General features: G+C 37.7%; 1 protein-coding gene and 2 pseudogenes across 3 annotated transcripts; 2 read left to right on the top strand and 1 right to left on the bottom strand.

The window, feature by feature from the left end:
- Positions 1-5,776: 5,776 nt before the first annotated feature.
- On the bottom strand, positions 5,777-10,289 carry LOC110748355 (uncharacterized). 3 transcript variants are annotated; one of them, XR_015826512.1, is made up of 4 exons: positions 8,237-10,289; positions 7,806-8,141; positions 7,486-7,589; positions 5,777-7,286 (listed from the first exon to the last, which is right to left on the bottom strand). XR_015826512.1 is itself a non-coding variant. In XM_021948345.2 (2 exons), the coding sequence occupies exons 1-2, from the start codon at positions 10,248-10,250 to the stop codon at positions 7,834-7,836; spliced, it is 2,322 nt and encodes a 773-aa protein (XP_021804037.2). In that variant the 5' UTR covers positions 10,251-10,289; the 3' UTR covers positions 7,650-7,833. The 3 variants fall into 3 exon arrangements, 1 of the variants encoding a protein (XP_021804037.2); XR_015826511.1 differs by having other exon boundaries at positions 7,527-7,589; XM_021948345.2 differs by lacking the exons at positions 5,777-7,286; positions 7,486-7,589 and having other exon boundaries at positions 7,650-8,141.
- A 1,684-nt stretch (positions 10,290-11,973) lies between these two features.
- Positions 11,974-20,000, top strand: LOC110754405 (uncharacterized; annotated as a pseudogene).
- On the top strand, positions 15,287-16,997 carry LOC148292347 (uncharacterized; annotated as a pseudogene).
- Positions 20,001-21,650: the final 1,650 nt, after the last annotated feature.

Genomic DNA, 21,650 nt, shown 5'->3' with positions numbered 1-21,650 from the left:
ATATCTTATTCGAATAAAGGAGGGTGGAATTTCAAAATAGGCGGCCGGGTCCTTTCCTAAAGGATGAGTTGCGGCCAAGTATCTGTGGGCTGGAGTGTTATTATTGCGGCTGGAAACAAAAGGGGTTTGGGCTTTTGAAACTTGGCGGCCGAGATTTGGAGTTTGAAGGGTCAAACTTTTGGTTTATTTGCAACCAGATTTTTGGGAGCTGGAGCTTTTGCAAAATGCGTGGGTGGAGGGATCTTGTTTGAACCTTCCTTATCCTACTTCATCATTATATAATATATCTATATAAACATATATGAATAGATGAATGTGCATGAGTGGCGGCTGATAGTCTAAAGCCCCCTTATCCCACCTTATCCCATTTTATACTTATATATATATATATATATATATATATATATATATTATAATATTCTATCACATGCGTATATGTACATATATGTATATATGGGATAATTTGGAATTCAGTGTATATTATGGGCGGCAATATTAGAGAAATCGGAGGCCAAATTCAAGCCACCAATTCCAGCCCAGATTTTCAGAGGATCATATGCACGTGACAAAGGCTTTGCAAGGAAGGAAATCAAGGAATTTAATAGTAACTCCGAGTGTTCCAAAAGGAGGAAGAATCAAGCATGTCAGAATATTTCAATCAATACAATCCCACGGATATAGGAGGGCTTCGAAAGGAAAGACTTTTAAGAAGAGTTGACATTGGCCAGTCAATGGCCAGCCCATGGGCTGACGAGTGCCCTATATAAACATCACCAAGTGAAGACCTCAAGGACACAACATCATACAGACAAACCTATCTTTCGTCTCGCACTTTTCTTTTCCTAGACTTAGGATTTTATTTTCAAGCACCTAGTGTAGCGAGTTCTTCCTTTTTCTAGTGTAAGTTTCAATTCTTGTTCAATTTATATTTTTGTGTCATTTAGATTCAAGTTTATTTCCATTGCTTTGCTTTTCATTGTTATCGCACTTCGATTAAGTTCAATTTCAAGTCTACTTTATTTTATCGTTCTTATTGTTCTTATCGCTTTTATTTTCATTCTCGCTTTATTTATTGCTTTGATTTATTTTATCGCACTTCAATTCTTGTCTTTACGTTTTTCGCACATTTAGTTTAATTGCACTATTTTTACTTAAAATCCTAAAAATCATAAAAACATCCGTACGAAACCTAACCATCCTCGAGCCCGAGGAAGTGAAAGAACCCAGGCCAAGAGGAGGTTCCTTGCTTGGCCGATCAATCGTTTGATCAGAAGTTAGAAGCGCAACACATCCATCTACTCACATTCCATTCAAGCCCAAATTCGGGGCTTGGTGGTGGCACGCCCCGCATCCAAAAGAAGAAGGACCAAAAACTCCTTCAATCGGCCTACCCGGCCGAAAAGAGGGAAACAAAAATATAAGAGAATATGAAAATGAGAGAAGATAATTTTCTGGATTTTCAACTTGTTTGATTCTATTACTTACAACATATTTATACAAGTCCTACAACTACAAACAAGAAAACAAGGTTTCCATGAAACAAGGAAACAATGTTTCCATAAAACAAGGAAACAATGTTCCCATAAAACAAGGAAACATAGCTTTAGCTAACACTCTCTCTCTCTTCCCAACGAATATTCCTAAAACTAACGGCTGTCTGTCTGTGTGCGAGCCTATAACCAACGGCTGTCTGTAACACACTGATTTTTCATCCAATCCAAACCACATGAAGGGCGAGGCCCTCTTTCTCTTTCTCTCTCTTCTATATATAACCCAAGCATAATAGCCAGCTCTCCTCATCATCCTTGATCAAACTCAAGAGTCAAGACCAAGCCAGAATTTCAAGTTGTCTGCACTGGTGGATGTTTGGATGAGCGAGTTGGCAAAGCTGAAAGACAAGGTAGGGGCAAAGATTCGACTGGTGTTTTCATCAAAGGGAAAACAAGGAGAAGGTGATGATGAGGTTGAAGAACAACAGCAAGTGTTGAAAGAAGCAAGAAAAGAGAGCAGCAGAATGGCTCAGATTCAGAGGGACTTGGATTCCTCTACGCTTTCAGAGGCCAGAATTCGTTTGCTTATGGACCGTTTTGTGCCTTGGTGATACCTTGTAAACATGTTTAATTTGTTGAAGGACCTTTGCTCGCTTCTCTGGCCATGAAAAATGAGTCATTATTTTTTTCAGTAATTATATAGAACTAGATTGTTTTGATTCAAAAATCATTAGTGATCCATTATTAGATTGCCTCCATGTAATTAAGTTTTAGTAGATACATAAACTTATTACTAGTGTAGTTGTTTTTCGTTTTTCCATTTTAATTATACTTTTGCAAGCTATTAGTGGATGAATGGTTCTTACATTTGGGATTATTGTTTTTCCAAAAGTTTAAATTATTGCCTCCAAGCTTTCCCTTAACAGGACAACCCATTAAACCATATATAATTTTTTAACAAACAAACAAACAAAAACAAAATACACAGGTTGTTTTTATTTATTTATAATATATATAGTCAGTTAACTTAACCAAATCAGATTGTAATCTCTATTAAATTAGGGGAGTTGATTTTCTCACTCCTCTTTTGTTTACTTACACTCCCTTTGTTAGAAATTGTATGTTCTGACTCATCTTTTTTGTCCACTTACACTCCCTTTTTTGCTATAGTAAAAATTATAAAACACAAAAAGGAGTGTAAGTCGAACAAAAGGGAGTGATAAAATCACTACTAAGAGTCTTTTTGTGACAAAATGACTGTAAATTGTAATTTGTAATACCACTAGCTAACTTTGCTGTGGTTTTGGAACTTCTTTTGGTAAAATACACGACCAATGTGGCTGTTTGTTTCCATATATCGAAAGCTCTGCGCTAGTACCTATGTGCATCTACTTTCTTATATAGACCCTGTACCAAGTTCCTATCTTCAAAAATATCCCAACCCAAGCTATAATTTCCACTTAAAATTAAGGCAAATGAATTTTTAGGGCCCATTTGATAATAATTTCAATTTTAGTTTTTAGTTTTCATTTATTGTGCTATAGTATAGAGGAAAATAAGAGTGAAGATGAGATTGAGAGTGAGGATGAGATATTGAGAGAGAGGATGAGAGGAAAGAGTAACAAAAGTGAAAACAAAAACTTGAAAGTGAAAACAATTTGAAATAGATTTCAGTTTTTAATTTTAGTTTTCACTTTTGTTACTCCTCCCTCTCATCATCTCCTCTTATCTTCCCTCTCAATCCAATCTCCACTAACGGAACAAGGTAGAGGGCTACCATAGGCTCTAGCCCAGGTAGCCTTTTTTTAAATTAAAAATATTACATATATTTTAATGTTATTCATCCCATAAAAACTTAGTAACCCACCTAAATGTAGCATTGTAACCCATTGTCCACTCAATTTTGTAGGCCTGTAATTATTTTATATTTAATTTGTCTGCTCAATTGAGAAACATAATCTCTTAATAAACACTTATGATTTTAATTCTCTGCCTTTTACTATTTTAACCCATATATACTTTTAAAGTAAAAAAACTATAGAAGAAACAGTAAAGTACTGCAAATCCCAAGAGCGTAGACAGAGAGAAAACAAAAAAAAAAAGACACCTCTTCAACTAAAAATAGGAAAAGGTCTTGGTCATGCAACGATTGACTATAGCATCATCAAACAACAAGTCTGATTAAATCCTCCAACTTATTTTAGCCCTTGGCATCATTAATTAAAAAGTTGCTATCTAGTAACAGCCTGTTTGATCTTGTAATATATATGCTCACTATCCAGCATATGAGAGGACAAAATACTATTCACATAGTGTGCTTGGTCCTACTTCTCCTCATGGGGTGAATAGTTATCCTAATATATCATTGTATAAATACAACAATGTAATCATTCTTCAATTCAATGAGATATTGTATTCTTCATTTTGTTGTTCTCTAGTTTATAAGGTAATAAATCAATAGCATTTTACTGTACTAATATATATTATTTGTCAATGTTAAATGCAGTGGACCGTATGAATACACATAATTTTTTTTTAATATAAGCGAACAACAAAGAGGAGGATTTGAACTCGAGTATAGAGGGGAGTGGGATGTCGTGCTTTCATTTTTCTAATGTGTTGAATCAGTGGCGGACCCACAGAGGCGCAAGGAGACGACCTTTTTTCTCAAATAATTTGACACAAACGGTGTCGTTTGCATTATTGTTGTGACTCTTTTTCATTAATGAAACAATCTGTTTTGGCTTTGTGTTGTAAAATCAAACAGTGCATTTTCAATTGTTTTTTAACGAAACGGTGTGGTTGTGTTTAAAGAGGAATAACAACCTTTTTGTTTTAAAATAAGACAGCACACCCTTTTTGAAATAAACCATGCTTGCTTGTAATAAGTGTTTTTTTGGTTTTGTTTTGTTTTGGTTTTGTTTTTGGCAATAAAACGTTTAGATATAAGTTATTACCTACACGTAAGTGGCTTTAAAGCTACCACTTACCAGCCTAGTTTCACTTTTTGGGCTTTTAGCCTTTAATAATTCTTAGATCCACTACTGACTATCGTTACATTTTCTTTGAACATGTTGTTGTCTAGGTAGGTGAAAGGAAATTTGTAATTTAAGCATTATTGGACCAACATGCTACTCAAAACTAGTACTACGAGAAGAAAGATTGTAAAATTGAGGAGAATGAAATCCCAAATAGCAAGTTCAAAATTTTATTAATTAGTTAGTAAACTACAACATTTCCAAGATTATCCAACTTTCTCATTCGTTCCAATTGAGTCGTTCCTCACATTTCGATGGTCAATTTAATTTTTACTTACCAAGAATGGGAGATGTCATGAATCGAGGAACTTAAATGGGGTAATTAAGGTATGAGAATTGGATCAATTACTCCCTCCTAGTAGATTCCATTCCCGATTTTGAGGGTATTCGATTATGGATTTTAACGTGGAACCCACATAATTTTTTATTCCTTATGTGTTAGTAAACGCAGGGGAAGTCAGGAATTGGAATCATTCCACGTGTTAGTAAACACATAAAAAGTAGGAATTTGAGTAATTCCAATATCCATTCTTTATAAGTAAACATGCCATAAGGGTTAAAGCACTTCATTTCAACTAAAATATTAATAAATAACTTAAAATTAAAGTACAATTTTGTAAAATTTAAATTTTGAAAAAATTGAAAAAAAAAAAAAAAAACCCAAACCATAAAATAATGAAAATATTTGTTAACAACCTAAAGAGAAACTTTTCCATTCCAATAAAATTTTAAAAATTTAAAACTCAAAACTAAAATAAATAAATAAACAAAAAAGCAAACCCAGCAACCATCAACGACCCACCACCCCCACCTTTCTCCCCGCCATCAGCATTAGGCATTGCTGGTGAGCAAAAATGCTCCCCATTTTTCTATAATGAGTCATTTAAAAAAACAGGGGACTTGAATTACATGTCTTGTTAATATCTTCATGTTGGCGAAAATGAGGGAAAAAAAAACCTCTACTCATTTTTCAAATTAATACAATCTATAGAGAATTTTTTTTACTTTATCTATCAATATAATAATATTATGAAGAGAATACTCTTTCTCAACCATTTTTGCAAAGTTTCAAATATATTAAATGAAAAAACCTTAATATATTAAGGGTACAACAATAATTCACAATTGATTTAACAAAAGCATATAATTCACCCAAATTCAATATCAAACGTTGACCAAGCATATGGGGTTATAGGATCTGATGCATGTTAGAGACACGTGTTACAAATAATCCAAAAAGAATATAGATGAGATGAGTAGGGATATTATTACTAGCATCGAAGAAACATTTGGTTGTACTTATCATGAAAATATGAAGGAGAAGAAGAAGAAGAAGAAACGTAGGAGGCTTCTCAACTCCTTCCATGGTGTTGAGTCTGTTGACCAGTTGATTATGTTTGATCCAATCCAACCTATACATATATATTTTTTTTTGGTTTGAACCACGAGGTGGTCTTGGATGGGCCCCAACTATGGGTGACACCTTTAAGCCTTAACCACAACCCAGACTAATTCCCGCTCACACCGGGTCGGCCCGTAAGGGGTAAAGTGTTGGCCAAAGTGGTGACTCCATACGAGAGCGGGGATCGAACCCCACCTATACATATATTTGAGTTGCATTTCTTGTCACCCAGATTTGGAGGGATTATTGCCTGCCCTGGTTCATGGTTCGTTTCATAATCAAAACTTGTGTGGTTTGTAAGGTTTCCTCCACTTGACTGGCCTGGTCTAGTCTTCCCTTCTCTTGGCCCCAGCCATTTGTTTCTCTACACACACAAAATACAACCCCACATTATAGAGTTTCTATATGGTATTTTCATTTATGTACATGTGAACGACTGTCGTATTTAACATCACAATATAATAATTACATTTCATTAAAACATGTTAATTGTTGCCTAGGTGAAAGGAAATTTGTAATTGAAGCATTATTGGACCAACATGATATTCATAAACAAGTACTATAAGAATTTTTTATTTTTTATTTGTAAATTTGATGAAAAGAAGACCAAGAATTTTAGTGAATAGGAATTCATCAACAACATCTAGAAATTCAATAACTCAAACATCAAAACAATAGAGTAATCATGTTTAGGGCTTCAACTTAAGCCCTAGCTATGGAGTTTAGTTCCTCATGTTCATAGTAAATACAACTTGAAATAAAACTAGAAAGAAGTTACAGATTTTGTGGAGGTAAAAGCACAAAAGCCTTCAATGGTGGAAATGTTTCTTCTCGTCTTGGTTGCTGCTGCTCCTTGCTCTCCTTTCTTTCACTTGTTTCATATATTGCAAAGTGTACCAGTCTCTCCCTTGGCCAGCCGATGCCTTTCCCCTTGCTTGGCTGCCTTCTCTCTCTTGCCAACTCATTCTTCAATATTAAACTCCACCTTTTACCCAAAGTCTTTGGCACATGCTCCACTTGTCTCTATTTTCATCATTTCATTTTGGTTTTAATACATAGAGATAGAGAGATTCTAATTTATTACCAATCTAAAATCAAATCTCTACAATGTAATTAATTGTTACCAAGAGGTGTGGTAACAATTAGAAATGGAGATGATACCAAAAGGGGGGTAAAAGTGACCCAAAACAGACTTTCAGAGTTAGTATAAATACTGGATCGGTTGGGGAGGTTATACTTGTTCAATGGAGCTAAATTTCGGATATGTTGTAGTCAACACCCATTGGAACAAGTTTCATGAAGAACTATACTGCATCCGAGCAACAGAACATGGTGATCCAAAGCCAAGAAGTTGACCTACGAAAATGAGCAAAACCAGAATTTATATTCAATAATGCACTTTTAGCTCACATTCATACCAATCAATAATGTAAAATCTTTGAAAAACACCAAAAGGAAGTAAAATGCTATGAGATGTCAAGAACAAACTCAAAATATTGGGTGAATAACATAATAAATCATGTGTAAAAATGAACCCAACAAAAATATAAGCCACCTTTGATGATATAAACTTAAGAGCTTAAATAGAGGGGTTACCACTGAGGTACCTCCCCCGTCACCAATTCGAATCTTGGGAAAAGTGCTCCCCCTCCACAATTGCTGTAAATAAGAAAATAAAAAAACTTAATAGCTTAATCTCAATCTCAAAAAACGTTGAAATTTGCAAACAGTTTAATTTATTGCCCACTCCATGTCAATCTCAAAAATGAAACACAAGTTTTTGAAGTCCCTCTTAAAAACATAGAAAAACTCCTACTAGTTTCACACTTCTCTTCTATTTTTGTAGCCCCATTAGCCTGTTGATGGTCAACATACCAAATGGTTCGGGAAGGCAAGGCATGGTCTAAGCTGATAGCTTTTGTGCCACATAAAGCATTGTAGGTCGAGACCCAGGATGCGTGCGTATACAAGCCAAGGCTAAACTCATCACAAGCACCACTGCCTTTGCCAATTCATCGCTTGGAGGCTCCAGCCTTTGGTCCAACAAATCTTTCAAAAGAAATTCTGCATTGTCCTTCATTGATTTTGATGATTCTGATAGCTGGGATTCTAGCATATCCCCTGGGTGTCTCCCCATCATAACTTCCAGTGCCACCACTCCAAAGCTATATACATCACATTTATCGGTTATCCTCATAGTGAATGCAAGCTCTGCACATCAAGAAAAACAAACCGAGTTGCCTCAAAACATATCTCAGTCACCAAAACATTATCAAATAATGCACAACATTAAATTGGTAAGTTACCTGGTGCCATGTAGCCAAATGAGCCAACAATATGGGTCCAATTGGATGAATTGGCACTAATTAGTCTTGCTGTTCCGAAATCTGAAAGTCGGGGTTCGAAATCTGAATCGAGCAAGACATTGTTGACAGTTACATCACGGTGCACTATTGGTGGAGAGCAGTCATGGTGCAAGTAAGAGAGTGCATGAGCTAGTCCTTGCACAATTTTGAGCCTTGTAGCCCAACCAAGTTCAGTTACCCCTTCAATTCCATACAATGCTTTTCCCAAGCTGCCTCTCTCTAAATATTCATAGAGCAAGAAGACGCAGCCCCTCCTTGAACAGAACCCATATAGCCTTATGATGTTCCGGTGCCGGAGATTTGTCAACGTTCGGATTTCATTCTCGAAACTTTGGAGATTGATTGCTGGAATGTCATTAGAGCCGCACATGTTAAGCCTTTTAACTGCAACAACTTGGCTTGATGGTAGCTCCGCCTTGTATACCTTTCCAAATCCTCCTTTTCCGATGCAATACTTGTCATGAAAATCCTCTATTGCCTTCACAACTTCTCCAAACGTAAATTTTACTTTTTCTTGCAGTATCATTGACTCAAAAGTCTCAAAGTTATGAGAAATTTTGATTTCCTCAATAAAAAGCTTGGGATTCTTACGCAACATAAGAATCATAGCAATTGTAATTGCAACAAATGATAAACCACAAACAGGTAAAAGTACACCAATTAGAATTTTTTTCTTTTTGGAAAGTCTGCTGGAAGGATTGCATTCACTTGGTCCATGCAGATGACCAAACATAGCAGTGTTTCCAGCGAAGGCATTAGCCGGTGCATTTTCAAAATGACACCAAATTGGGATTGGCCCTGTCAAGTTGTTGTAAGAAAAGTCATAGCTATCTAGACTAAGAATTTTGAAAAATGCTGATGGAATTTCCCCTGATAAATGGTTGTGTGAGACATTGAAAACCTTTAAGCTTGTGAGCTTTCCCAAGCTTGAAGGTATTGCTCCCGAGAGTGAATTGCTGCTGAGATCCAAGTGGTAAAAATAAGCTAAGGAAGCCACGCCTGTGAATTTGTCAAATGTGCCAAGCTCAGGTGGTATTTCTCCTGTCAAATTGTTATTTGACAAATCAAGAACCTCAAGCCGAGTCAATTTGCCAATATCTTCAGGAATAGCACCACCGAAGTTGTTTCGTGCTAAATGAAGGTGTTTAAGCTTGGGAAAGTTTGATGGCAGTGGTCCTTGGAATTGGTTAATGGTGAGATTGAGATATTCAAGTTTGCCCAGATTGATAAATACATGTTCTGGTATTTGGCCAGTCAAGAAATTTCCAGACAAGTCAAGGAACGTCAAGTTTCGGCATTCAGATATAAATTTTGGGAATTCTAAAGAGAAATGGTTGCCAGAAAGATCAAGGTAAGTCAACGAAGGCATGCCTGAAAATTCAGACCAGTCAGGAGTTTCTAAGTAGTTTGCTCCAAGAATAAAAAACTTTACCTTTTGGAGACTGCTCAGCTGATAGGGAATTACACCAGTGAGATTGTTGTTGAAGAAACTAAAATACTGAAGCTCAGTCAACATGCCTAACTGCGCAGGTATTTCTTGATTGAATAAGTTGTTGCCCAAGTCCAAAGTTGTGAGCTTGGAGAGGTTGCCAATGGCGGATGGTATAGGCCCTGTGAAATTGTTGCCATTGAGGTTGAATTGGGTGAGATTGAGAAATGAGGTGAAGTGGAAATGGGTTAGTGTTGCAGTGATGTTGAAGTTGGAGAGGTCAACTTGGGAAATTGTTTTGGTGTTGTGGTCACAGGCAATGGCAGTCCAATTGCAAAGGTTGTTGAGGTTTGTGAGGGACCAAGAATTGAGTGAAGGTGGTGAAGAAGCGAAGTCGTTCTTCCAGCTTACGAGAGCTGCTGCCTGTGTTCTCGGTGATGAGGCGGCGTTCAATGGAAGCAAGAAAAGCAAGGAAATATGGAGGAGGAGAAGAAGAAAAGGAGGAGGCTTCTGAACTCCTTTCATGGTGCTCTCAGTCGACTATGTTTGATATTTGAGTTGCATTTCTTGTTTCATAATTGAGATATTACAATGAAAGTTGTGTGGTTCCAAATGTTTCCTCAACTTGACTGGCAAGGTCTTAGTCTTCCCTTGGCCCCTATTTTCCGTTTGAAATGTCTGTTTGCATTTATTTCACAAAAAAATAAAAAAAATGAAAAAAAAGGAAAATAGATGGTTCTATAGGCACGCTTCTTGACAAAAGTGCATCATACTGACTAGATGATTAGGCCTCCCAGATGCTTCATTTACTTGAACAATTAATTAATCAACTAGTTAATCAAAAGATCCCCAACGTGCCTAACAAATGGAATGGGGAAATCTATCAAATCCCGACAAAACTTATGGAAAGAAGAGAGGTGGCAAAGAGCATTACCTATTTAGTACCCACACCATAACATTAGGGTGTTTTTTTTTTAAAAAAAAATTCTCAGCTTCTAGGTGCCTTGGATTTGAAGGTTTTTGGAGGAAGCCTTTGCGGAGACCCAAACAAATTTGCGATTCGGAATCCATCCAAAGGTGAGATTTTGAGGATGACAGTTTTCACAGAAAAGAGGAAGAAGCAAGCACTTGGTGGCCCGTTGCTTCTTGCCAAATAGATTCGTTGGCTCCCACATTTTTCTTAGGATGTTGGGCTAGAGTGGGCTAGTTCAACACTTGTTATCTGGGCCTTCTGTAGGCCCAACCCATCCCTCCATGCTAGGAATTCTAGCTCTGTCACTAATGGGGATACTCACTTGTTAAAATATGAATGGACGACAAAGTAATGTCATAGACTTGTAAATTGTAATAAGTTGCTTCACACACTTTAGCTACTTAATGTTTGTTAACTTGATTAGCCAAATAATAAGTAATAGTAATTCCACTTAACTGGTTGCTATGCCTTTTACGCTTTAAAATGAGTTTTTATCAAATTTAGCCAAAATTTAGCCCCCAAATTCATAAATGTCAAATTTTAAACAAACTTTCAAATATAGCCAAAAACTCACTTGGGTCAATTTGAGTGAGTTTTTGGCTATATTCGAAAATTTTTTAAAAAAAAATTGACATTTATGAATCTGGGGGCTAAATTTTGGATAAATTTGATAAAAACTCCTTTAAAAGAGTTATGTAAGCCAAAGCTAGCAAAAATACTGTCATTTTATTTAAGGTATACTAGTGATTTACCCCCTAAAACTTGTACCTAACTTGCGATTTGCCCATATCCTTTTTTAGAAAATTAAGAATATGAACTCTTTTTTTCTGCCAATTTCCCCCATACCGTCTAAATCCACAACATTTCATCCAATTTGCCGTTAAATATGAGGTCATTTTGTATTTTAAAAATAAATAAAAAATGAAAAATAAAATAAAATACAGAAAATTGAAATGAACTCTCTCTCTCTCTGTGTGCAGGTGTAGGTTGGGTTCTATGGGTGGGGGGCGGGAAGATTGGTCTGTGGGTGGAGGGTTATGGTCACATGGGGAACAGAAAGTGGGGGGGGTGGGGGTGTTGGGGTGGTGAGCTAGGCTTGGGGGTAAAAAACCTAGAAGGAAGGAGGTGAGGGCAGGGTCTGTGGGGTGGGGGATTGGTTTGGGAGTGAAGGGTGGTGGTCATGGGGAATGGGAGGAGAAGAAAAACCTAGAGGAGAGGGGGGGTGGGCTGGGTTCGAGGGATGAAAATATAGAAGGGGGAGGTGGGGGGAAGGGTATGTGGGAGTGGGGGATTGGTTTGGGAGTAAAGGATGGTGGTCATGGGGGAATGGGAGGAGGAAAGGAGGAGATGGAAGGGGTTGGCATTAGGTTTACTCTTTTTCTTTAATTTTTTCCAAAAATATAGAAGGGGGAGATGGGGATTTAGTCAGGAATAATTTTTTTAAATGATTTAATAGAAAATTGGATGAAATGTTAAGGATTTAGAAAGTAGGGGGAAATTGGCGAAAAAAAGAGTTCATATCCTTAATTTTCTATAATAAAAAAAAAGATAGGGGGCAAATCGAAAGTTAGGTACAATTTCAGGGGGTAAATCACCAGTATACTATTTTATTTAGGAAGTGCTTCCCAGTGGCTTCTTTTATGCTAATAATTTTTTGGACGGTTACCTTTTCAAAGCCAAAAACATGTGATGGTAAAACCGAGTCCAAATTATTAAGCGAGTTTTCACATGTGAAATCCAGTCCCAAACGTGCGGCAATCACACTACCAAAACCAGAACAGTCTCCAAAATAGACCTCTCCAACATGAACATCACTGGAACATTAAGCCGACTTCATCCGGTTTCCCAATCTCACTCACTTCAACCTCTTCAGCAACAATTTCAGTGGACAAATTCCATCTGCCATTGGCAACCTCACGAGCCTCACATTCTTGGACTTGGGCAACAACGTTTTTGATCAAGAAATACCATCTGAGATAGGCAGGCTAGTAGAGCTGCAGTACTTGAGTTTCCACAACAACAGTCTCTATGGTGCCATCCCTTATCAACTAAGCCATCTCCAAAAGGTATGGTACTTGGACCTTGCATCAAACATCTTTATGTCTCCTGATTGGTTCAAGTTTTCTGGCATGCCTTCGTTGACCTACCTTGATATTCATGATCATACTCCTCTAAATTCAAGTTCCCAGATTTCATATCCCACTGCTGGAACTTGACATTCCTTGACTTGTCTCAGACTAATATGACTGGCCAAATACCAGAAGCAGTATGTAACAATCTGGCCAAACTTGAATATCTCAATCTCACTAAAAACCTGTTTCAAGGACCCTTCCCAAAAAACTTTTCCAAACTTTCCAAGCTCAAACACCTTCATGCACAAGGGAACAAGTTCAGTGCCCCAATTCCTGAAGATATCGGTTCGATATCTGGTCTTCAGCAAATCGACCTGTTTCAAAATTCCCTTGAAGGGAAAATTCCATCCTCTATAGGCCAACTCAGGGAGCTTCAGTACTTTGATCTTCACATGAATTCTTTAGACTCTTCAATCCCATCTGAGCTTTGTCTTTGTACCAACCTCTCCTACTTGGACCTGACTTCCAATCACCTCAAAGGAAAAATTCCACCTTCTATAGGCCAACTCCGAGAGCTCCAGCACCTTGATCTTCGAAAAAATTCCTTAAACTCTTCAATCCCTTCTGAACTTGGTTTTTGTACCAACCTCACCCACTTGGACCTGACTGCCAATCACCTTGAAGGGAAAATTCCATCTTCTATAGGCCAACTCAGAGAGCTCAGGTACCTTGATCTTCAAAACAATTCCTTAAACTCTTCAATCCCTTACGAGCTTGGTTTTTGTACCAGCCTCACCTACTTGGCCCTGGCTTACAATAAACTCAATGGGGAATTGCCTCTGTCCTTGTCCAATCTGAACAACATCAATAAATTGGGTTTATCTGGAAATCTTCTTACATGTCCCATCCTGCCTTCCCTTATCTCCAGTTGGACTGAAGTCGACTCTTTGCAACTTCAAAACAATAAGTTCAGTGGGAATATTCCAGCAGAAATTGGCTTGTTGACAAAGCTCAACTACCTTTTTCTAAACAACAATAACTTCTTTGGATCAATTCCCTTAGAGATTGGTAACTTGAAAGATTTGACAGGATTGGCTCTTTCAGGAAACCAACTCTCAGGGCCAATTCCTATGACACTGTGGAACCTCACAAATATTAAGACAGTCAGCCTTTACTCCAACAATCTCACTGGCATGATTCCACCAGAGATTGAAAATATGATATCACTGGAGGAATTTGATGCGAACACTAACCACCTGTATGGAGAGTTGCCAGGCACCATTTCTCAGCTTACTAAATTAAAGTCATTCTCTGTGTTCACCAATAATTTTTCGGGCAGCATTTTGAGGGATTTTGGCAAGTACAGCCCTAATTTGAGCATTCTGCGCCTTTCGCACAACAGCTTTACAGGAGAGCTGCCACCAGAATTGTGTAGCGGTTCTTCTCTGGAAGAATTGTCTGTAGCTGGTAACAACTTCTTTGGGTCATTGCCAAAGTGCTTGAGAAATTGTTCAAAACTACAAACAGTTGCTGTTGATCACAACCAATTCACGGGAAGCATTACAAAATCATTTGGTATTCATCCTAATCTTAACTCTGTTTTTCTCAGCAATAATCAATTTGTTGGTGAAATCTTACCAGAATTGGGAGAATGAGAAAGTCTCAATCGCTTATTGATGGATAGAAATAAAATTTCTGGTCAAATCCCATCTGAGCTTGGAAAGTTGAGCAAATTGGGAGTACTAATCCTGGACTCTAATGACTTGACTAGAAACATTCCGGCTCAGTTGGGAAACTTAGGCCTACTGTAAAAGCTCAATCTGAGCAAAGAATCATTTGACAGGAGACATCCCCAAGAGTCTAAGCAATTTGACTAATCTCCGGGAACTTGATTTATCCGAAAATAATTTGTCAGGAAACATCCCCACAGAGCTTGGTAAGTTTGAGAGGTTGTCAACTTTAAATCTAAACCACAACAATTTATTTGGTCAAATACCACCAGAGCTTGGTAATTTGCCCTTGCAGTACTTGTTGGACCTCAGCTGCAATTCACTCTCAGAACCGCTTCCTGCAAAACTGGCATAGCTAAAACATCTGCAGATTCTTAATGTCTCACATAACCATCTCTCAGGGAGCATCCCATAAACATTTTCCCAAATGGGTAGTCTAGGTGATGTAGGATGCATATGACCTAAATTTATTAGTTTCCTAATGTATCTCCTAGATTCTCTAGTTTTCCCAATTCTAGTAGGATTTCTACTTTTCCAGATTTCCAGATTTCTAGTTTTAAGTTTCCTATTTTATTTGGGTTAGGATTTCTGTTTAAGCAAGGGATTTAAAATTCAGATTTGAATGTTGAGTAAACCTTTTCCTAGAACTCTCTGATATTCTTCTTTGTTCTACTGTTTCTGCCTGCTATCTCGTCTTTTCGATCTATATTCCTTCTCCTTGGTCTCTTATATTCTTCTATGTTCTATTGTTTAAGTGCTTAATCTAATACCTATGGGCTGTACTACATGAATTGGTATTCAGAGCCTCTTGCTCCGCCACTGTTACTCTGCTTCGTTGCCTCTACTAGTCGTCATGACTCCCAACATCAGGAATTCAAGGCGAAAATTTCTACAGATTTCACCAATTTGGAAAATCAGTTTGCCAAATTTATGGATGATCACAAGGTTGAATTTTCGTCCATGTCCACAGATATTGCTAAGTTACAAGCTTCCGTGATGCTGCTCGTCAACCACATCTCAACCGCGACTCCTGAACCATCCTCCACATCCGCTATTCTCTCTAGTTCGTCTACACCGTCTCTACAAGCTGGTCTCCTTCCCAATCCATCTAGGGATTCCAAGTTCCAAGGCGACCTGGGCCTTCCATCCTCTTTTCAGGGGACATCTACGGTTCAGTCCGACCCAATTTTTTCTACATGATCTGCGTCTAAAACACATTATACCCAACATACATTGGGTTCTCCTCTGGTGGACGCCACTAACCCTCCCCCGCCACCCCGACCTAAAGAACAGAGCGTCGTCCACAGAAACTTGGGTTTTGAGATCGCCCGTCATGCTAAGCCTACTGCTCCCGACTTCGATGGTCGTGGGGATCCTACTATCTTTGTTGATTGGATATCGGCTATGGAAGATTATTTTGAATGGTATGATATGTCCGATGCACAATGGATTCGGTTCGCCAAACTCAAACTAGTAGGAGCCACAAAGCAATATTGGAAGGCTAACGAGCACCATCTTCAACAACTCGGACAAATCCCTGTGATTTTATGGGATGAGATGAAATTGAAACTCCGAGAACAATACCTTCCATCTTTGTATTGTCACCAATTGTTAGATCAATTATGGACTCTTTCCCAGGGTCCTCCAACAGTCCAAGACTATTATTCCCGCTTTGTGGAGCACAAATTGCGTTCTGTTGTGCAGGAAGAGCTTGCAGTTACAGTTTCTCGTTTGATTCATGGCCTCAGGGATGATCTCAAACACGAGGTAAGTGAATGTGTTGGAGGACGCCTATTGCCAAGCCTTGGGAGCTGAGACATATTTGTTGCCACAACATTCAGGATATTCTAGTCACCTTGCAACCGCCAACCAAACTCTTCCCACTACGGATATGCAGACGGGGTTTTCAGGACCATCTAACCCACCTGCACCATCACCTCACAAAGGACCGGCTGTTTCTACTAATGCTCGCATTGAATGTTTCCATTGCCATGCCAAAGGACATATTGCCTCTCGTTCTCCGCAGCGAACTTTAACTATCAACACTCCCTCTAGTGAACTTTGTGAGATTGTGGAGCCTCTCGAAGCTGTCTATGATCCGGACATCGATGATTGCTGACTCTCGTCCCCTATTATTCATACTTGTAGTCGGCATTGTCGTCATTAATTTAACTTTTGTGGTTGTTTACTCGTCGGAGTCAAGTTCTTTTTGCTGGGAGAGAATGATGTAGGACGCATAGGACCTAAATTTATTAGTTTCCTAATGTATTTGTTAGTTTCCTAGATTCTCTAGTTTTCCCAATTCTAGTAGGATTTTTACTTTTCCAGATTTCCAGATTTCTAGTTTTAAGTTTCCTATTTTATTTGGGTTAGGATTTCTGTTTAAGCAAGGGATTTTTATCCTATTATGTCTAGGTTTTAGTTTTCTATAAATAACCCCATGTAGTTCTTTAAAATTCATATTTGAATGTTGAGTAAACATTTTTATGATTTTGTCCCTTCGATCTATATTTCTTCTCCTCGATCTTCGATATTCTTCTTTGTTCTATTGTTTCTGCCTATTATCTCGTCTTTTTGATCTATATATTTCTTCTCCTTGGTCTCTTATATTCTTCTATGTTCTATTGTTTAAGTGCTTAATCTAATACCTACGGGTTGTACTACATCACTAGGTGGCATTGATTTCTCTTACAATAACTTGACTGGTCCAATGCCAACTGGTGGTGCTTTTCGAAAAGTGCCTGCAAATGCCTTTGTGGGAAATGATGGTTTATGTGGAGATACAGAGGGACTAATGATAGGATTTTTAGTACCTGCGCAAACAGGGTTAAAATCACTGAAAATACTTGCAAGAATACAAGGTAATTGTAGTATAAATGCTCATGCAAGGTCGTTGTCCCCAAAGATTGTTTGACTAATTTGTAATTAAACTAATTCTTAGTTAATAATTAAAATAGATTTTATCAAAGAGTTGAAATTTATGAATTAGAAAAGATTAAATTAACAATAAAAGAAATTTGAAAGGTTGGGAAGTTGAAGAAAAACAAGTTTTAAAAACCAATTAATAAAAGCACTAGGGTTTAGCCATCACCGTCACAATCCTATGCAATTCTATCAATTACTTATGATTTGCACATGCCACTTTGAAGGTTAGGTTTTCCTAATTTATATTCTACTTGGAACCTCCAACATAGAACGTATATGTAACATGCAACCCGTCCGGACGTTCGGATCAAATATGAACATGAAAGACTCATTAAGTTTTGTGAAAACCCTTTGAAAAACCATGCAACCCTTAAGACGTGATGTTCATCTTAAGTGAAATTACAATTATTAATCACAAGAAGCCAGCGTCAATTTCAGGGAACCTTCCGACCAAAATTGCATCAAATTACTTTTCTAAAGATCCTAATGGTGATCAGGCATCAAGACAATTAGACAGTTTAAAACAGTGATTAACAAGTCAAAGTATGCATGCAATCAATCATAAGCAATTAAATAAAAATCACATATTCATGCTAAGGTTCAAGGCTTCACCCTAGCAAAAGAGAGTTAGTTACACATAATCATAACTAAAACCCAAGAAAATATAATTCCCATGAATAAGAATAAAAACACCTTGAAGTAGAAGTTCTTCAAAAACCCTAGCAAAAGTCACGTTCCAAAAGAGAAGTCCTAAAAATTCTCTGAAACAGAACTTAAATACTCCCACAAACAAGCTGCCCACAACCAGCTTTTCTATCCCCTGAAGGAAACTAAATAAAATAAAATAATGACATGACCTAAAATCCAAATTGGACTAGGAGAATCTGTCCATAATCTGCCCAGCCACGTTTTGGCCTCAAATCTCCTTCAAATCCGGCCCAAGATAGCTTGTTTTAAAGATAAAAACGTTCTGAACACTTCTCCAGAAGGCCACGAACCCATCCGAGGTCATCTTGGGCTCCAAAAACGCAATAAAAGCCCAAAACGTCACTATTCCAGCACCGCGCATTGCTCCTTTATTTTATTGCCTAATAACCGCTTAGTAGAAAAGTCTGAAAGTTTGATACGATCAAGCCAAGTGACTCACGAACGTCCTCCAACTGGAATTACTCCAAAATTCATCCATTTGTTTATGTTTTGCTCCAGAGGAAGTCGAAAGTCCTATATTGGAAATATAATTCAAAGTATCAAAATTCTTCCAAAATATCAACCAAAATATACTAAGAATAGGGTTAAATATATAATATAAAATATGCCCATCAACTAACTCAATGCAACTCAAATCGCAGAAAGTCCAACAAGATTAACAAGGTTCATCTTGGACTCCTGGTTTCCGGTACTTTAATATTAGTGGTTGCAACTACAAGTGCTGCTGTAGTTCTAAATTTCTACTGCAAATCGAAACCAAAGGAAACTGAAAGTCCTAGGATGTCTGAGAGTTTTGATTCAGGGATATGGCCAAGATACGGAAAATTCAAATTTGGTGCAATTGTGAAGGCAACAGAGAACTTTGATGAGAAGTACCACATTGGAAAAGGAGGATTTAGGAGTGTCTACAAGGCTGTGTTGGGTAGGGGAAAAGTGGTTGCAGTTAAGAAGCTGAACATTTCAGACTCTAGTGACATTCCAAAGATAAGTCGCCAGAGTTTTGAGAATGAGATACGAACCTTGACAGAAGTGAGGCACAGAAACATAATAAAGCTTTATGGGTTCTGTTCATGGAGGGAGTGCTTGTACTTGGTGTATGAATATGCAGAGAGAGGTAGCTTGAGAAAAGTGTTGTATGGGACAAGGAAGCAGAACTTGGATGGAGCACAAGGGTGAAAATTGTGCAAGGGCTAGCTCATGCAATTTCTTACTTGCACAATGACTGCTCTCCTCCAATTGTTCACAGGGACATAACTTCGAACAACGTATTACTTGAGAAGGGTTTCGTGCCACAGTTATCGGATTTTGGAACTGCAAGGTTGTTGAGCACAGATTCATCAAATTGGACTTCTGTAGCTGGATCTTATGGCTACATGGCTCCATGTAAAATCCAATAAACTAATATTCAATTTATACATGACTTATATTGACACATTGTTTATGACAGAAAAATGTTGGTTGATTTTGTTGCTTTGATGTGCATGTAGAGCTAGCTTTCACAATGAGTGTGACGGATAAGTGTGATGTGTATAGCTTTGGAGTGGTGGCATTAGAAATAATGATGGGAAGGCATCCTGGGGAGCTTTTAGCTTCTTTATCAGTCTCATTACCAGAAAATGCAGAATTGCTTTTGAAGGATTTATTAGACCAACGGCTAAGGCCTCCTCCCGGTCAGTCAGCAGCAACAGTGGCTTCTGTGGTAACCATGGCTTTGGCCTGTACGCGCACTAATGCAGAGTCAAGACCGACCATGGATTTTGTGGCAAAAGAACTATCATCAGCCAGGACCCAGGCTAACCTCTCGGTACAATTTGGCATGATCACCATCAACAAGTTGGCAAGTTTTCAAAACCTGAAGAATTTTTAGACATAAGAGGTCCACACATATATGAATACTAATCGTTTATGTACCGATGCAATGTTAAGGGTTGTAGCTCTATCCTGTCAACGTGAACGGTTGTAAACGTTGATTTATAACAATTATTTATGTGTATGTGACGTGTTACTAATATTCACGAATCGATTACTCGTGTAATCCAACCAGATTATGTTAAAACTTCTATGTTATGCATTTGATTAAGTTTTCAACTACCAACAAAAGTAACACTTCCGACCTACTAACAACCGAAGTGTTGTCCAGAACAAAAGAACCAAAAACTAGTTAGCAACCACCAAACTGTTGTGGCCTAAAAAGAAACTAGCCCCTTAAAGTGCATGAAAGAATGTTAAATTTTTTAATTCATTCGGTATAAGTCCAATTCTTATGACAGAATTTGGATGCAATCCACACACTTGTTGTTAGTAATTCAAGTCCTTTGACTTTTGTTCCCCGTAGGATTACTTACCTTTTTTTAATTTATGAGGTTTATATTTTATTTTCTTAATTTTTTTAATTTATGTTGTGCTTCCAATTTTGCCCCTAAGATATGAATTAGGTAACCTTAAAAACAGCAAAATTGCAAAAATCACGTTAAACAATCCTCAGACAGCAAGAATAGAAAAAAAATGCAAAATTCATATCTTCCAAAATCAATTATGTACCTACAGCACCGATCGTATAGGTAACCTCCTATCGTATAAGTAAATGCAGACACTGTACCTATATCACAGGTATATGCCAAACGGTTACCTGTGCCATAGGTACACACTCAAGAGGTTACCCGTCGGTTAGTTACGTGAAGTGCCATTTCAAGTCACAAAGTTCTTAGCACTGACAAATTGTGGTAGAAAAACTATAGCATAGGTATAGCTTCAGAGATTACCTATACAACAGGTTCTAGTTGAGGAAAACCTAGTTATGATATTTGTCTATTAGAGATTCATAAGCCATCAAATAAAGTTGGATGAGCAATAAACCCCTGATGCATTCAAATCCCAATTTATGGGACGTGGCCCTGACGTTGCTCGCAATTTGGCCACTGGAACCACCCAAAATCACAACAACACAAATCAGTAACAACACCACCATTAACATTAACTTCTCCATTTTCATCAGCTCTATGTTTCTCTCTCTAATATATTTCGTGGGATGTGATATTCATGTTCTACAACGTACCTATAGCATAGGTACAGTTTCAGAGATTACCTATACAACGGGTTCTAGTTGAGGAAAACCCAGTTATGATATTTGTCTATTAGAGATTCATAAGCCAGCAAATAAAGTTGGATATGCCAGAACAAATTTGCAGCAAAACCACTCACCAATGATTAAGGAAAGCAACAATAAATAGACTCTCTCGGAAAGCATCAGGAACAAACCGTAACAAAAAGTATGAACGTACGTTGAATGAGAGAATTTACTTGGGATATACGAACTTCAATTGAGGCCACAACTGAAGATAATCCAAAAAATTCAAGTTATTCCATATGTAATAGTGAATCATAAGTAGAAACAAAAATCTTCCCATTAAGGAACCAAAAAATTAGTGAAAATTGGCAAAGACAGAGCATGACTTTTGGGATTTATGCAATTTGGGGCCTGTTAGATATGCGATTTGGATCTACCCCCTTTACTTTC

The sequence above is a fragment of the Prunus avium genome, chromosome 8, assembly GCF_965620075.1.
Source record: "Prunus avium chromosome 8, drPruAviu1.hap1.1, whole genome shotgun sequence".
In the NCBI taxonomy this organism is placed as follows: domain Eukaryota; kingdom Viridiplantae; phylum Streptophyta; class Magnoliopsida; order Rosales; family Rosaceae; genus Prunus; species Prunus avium.
Note: the sequence above shows the minus strand (reverse complement) of the source record. Positions and strands in the feature narration are given on the sequence as shown.

Coding starts and splice junctions, on each gene's coding strand:
- LOC110748355 (XM_021948345.2), bottom strand. CDS start 10,250: ATGAAAGGAGTTCAGAAGCCTCCTCCTTTTCTTCTTCTCCTCCTCCAT. Junction 8,142..8,236: donor ATTTGGCTACATGGCACCAG/GTAACTTACCAA, acceptor CTTGATGTGCAG/AGCTTGCATTCACTATGAGG.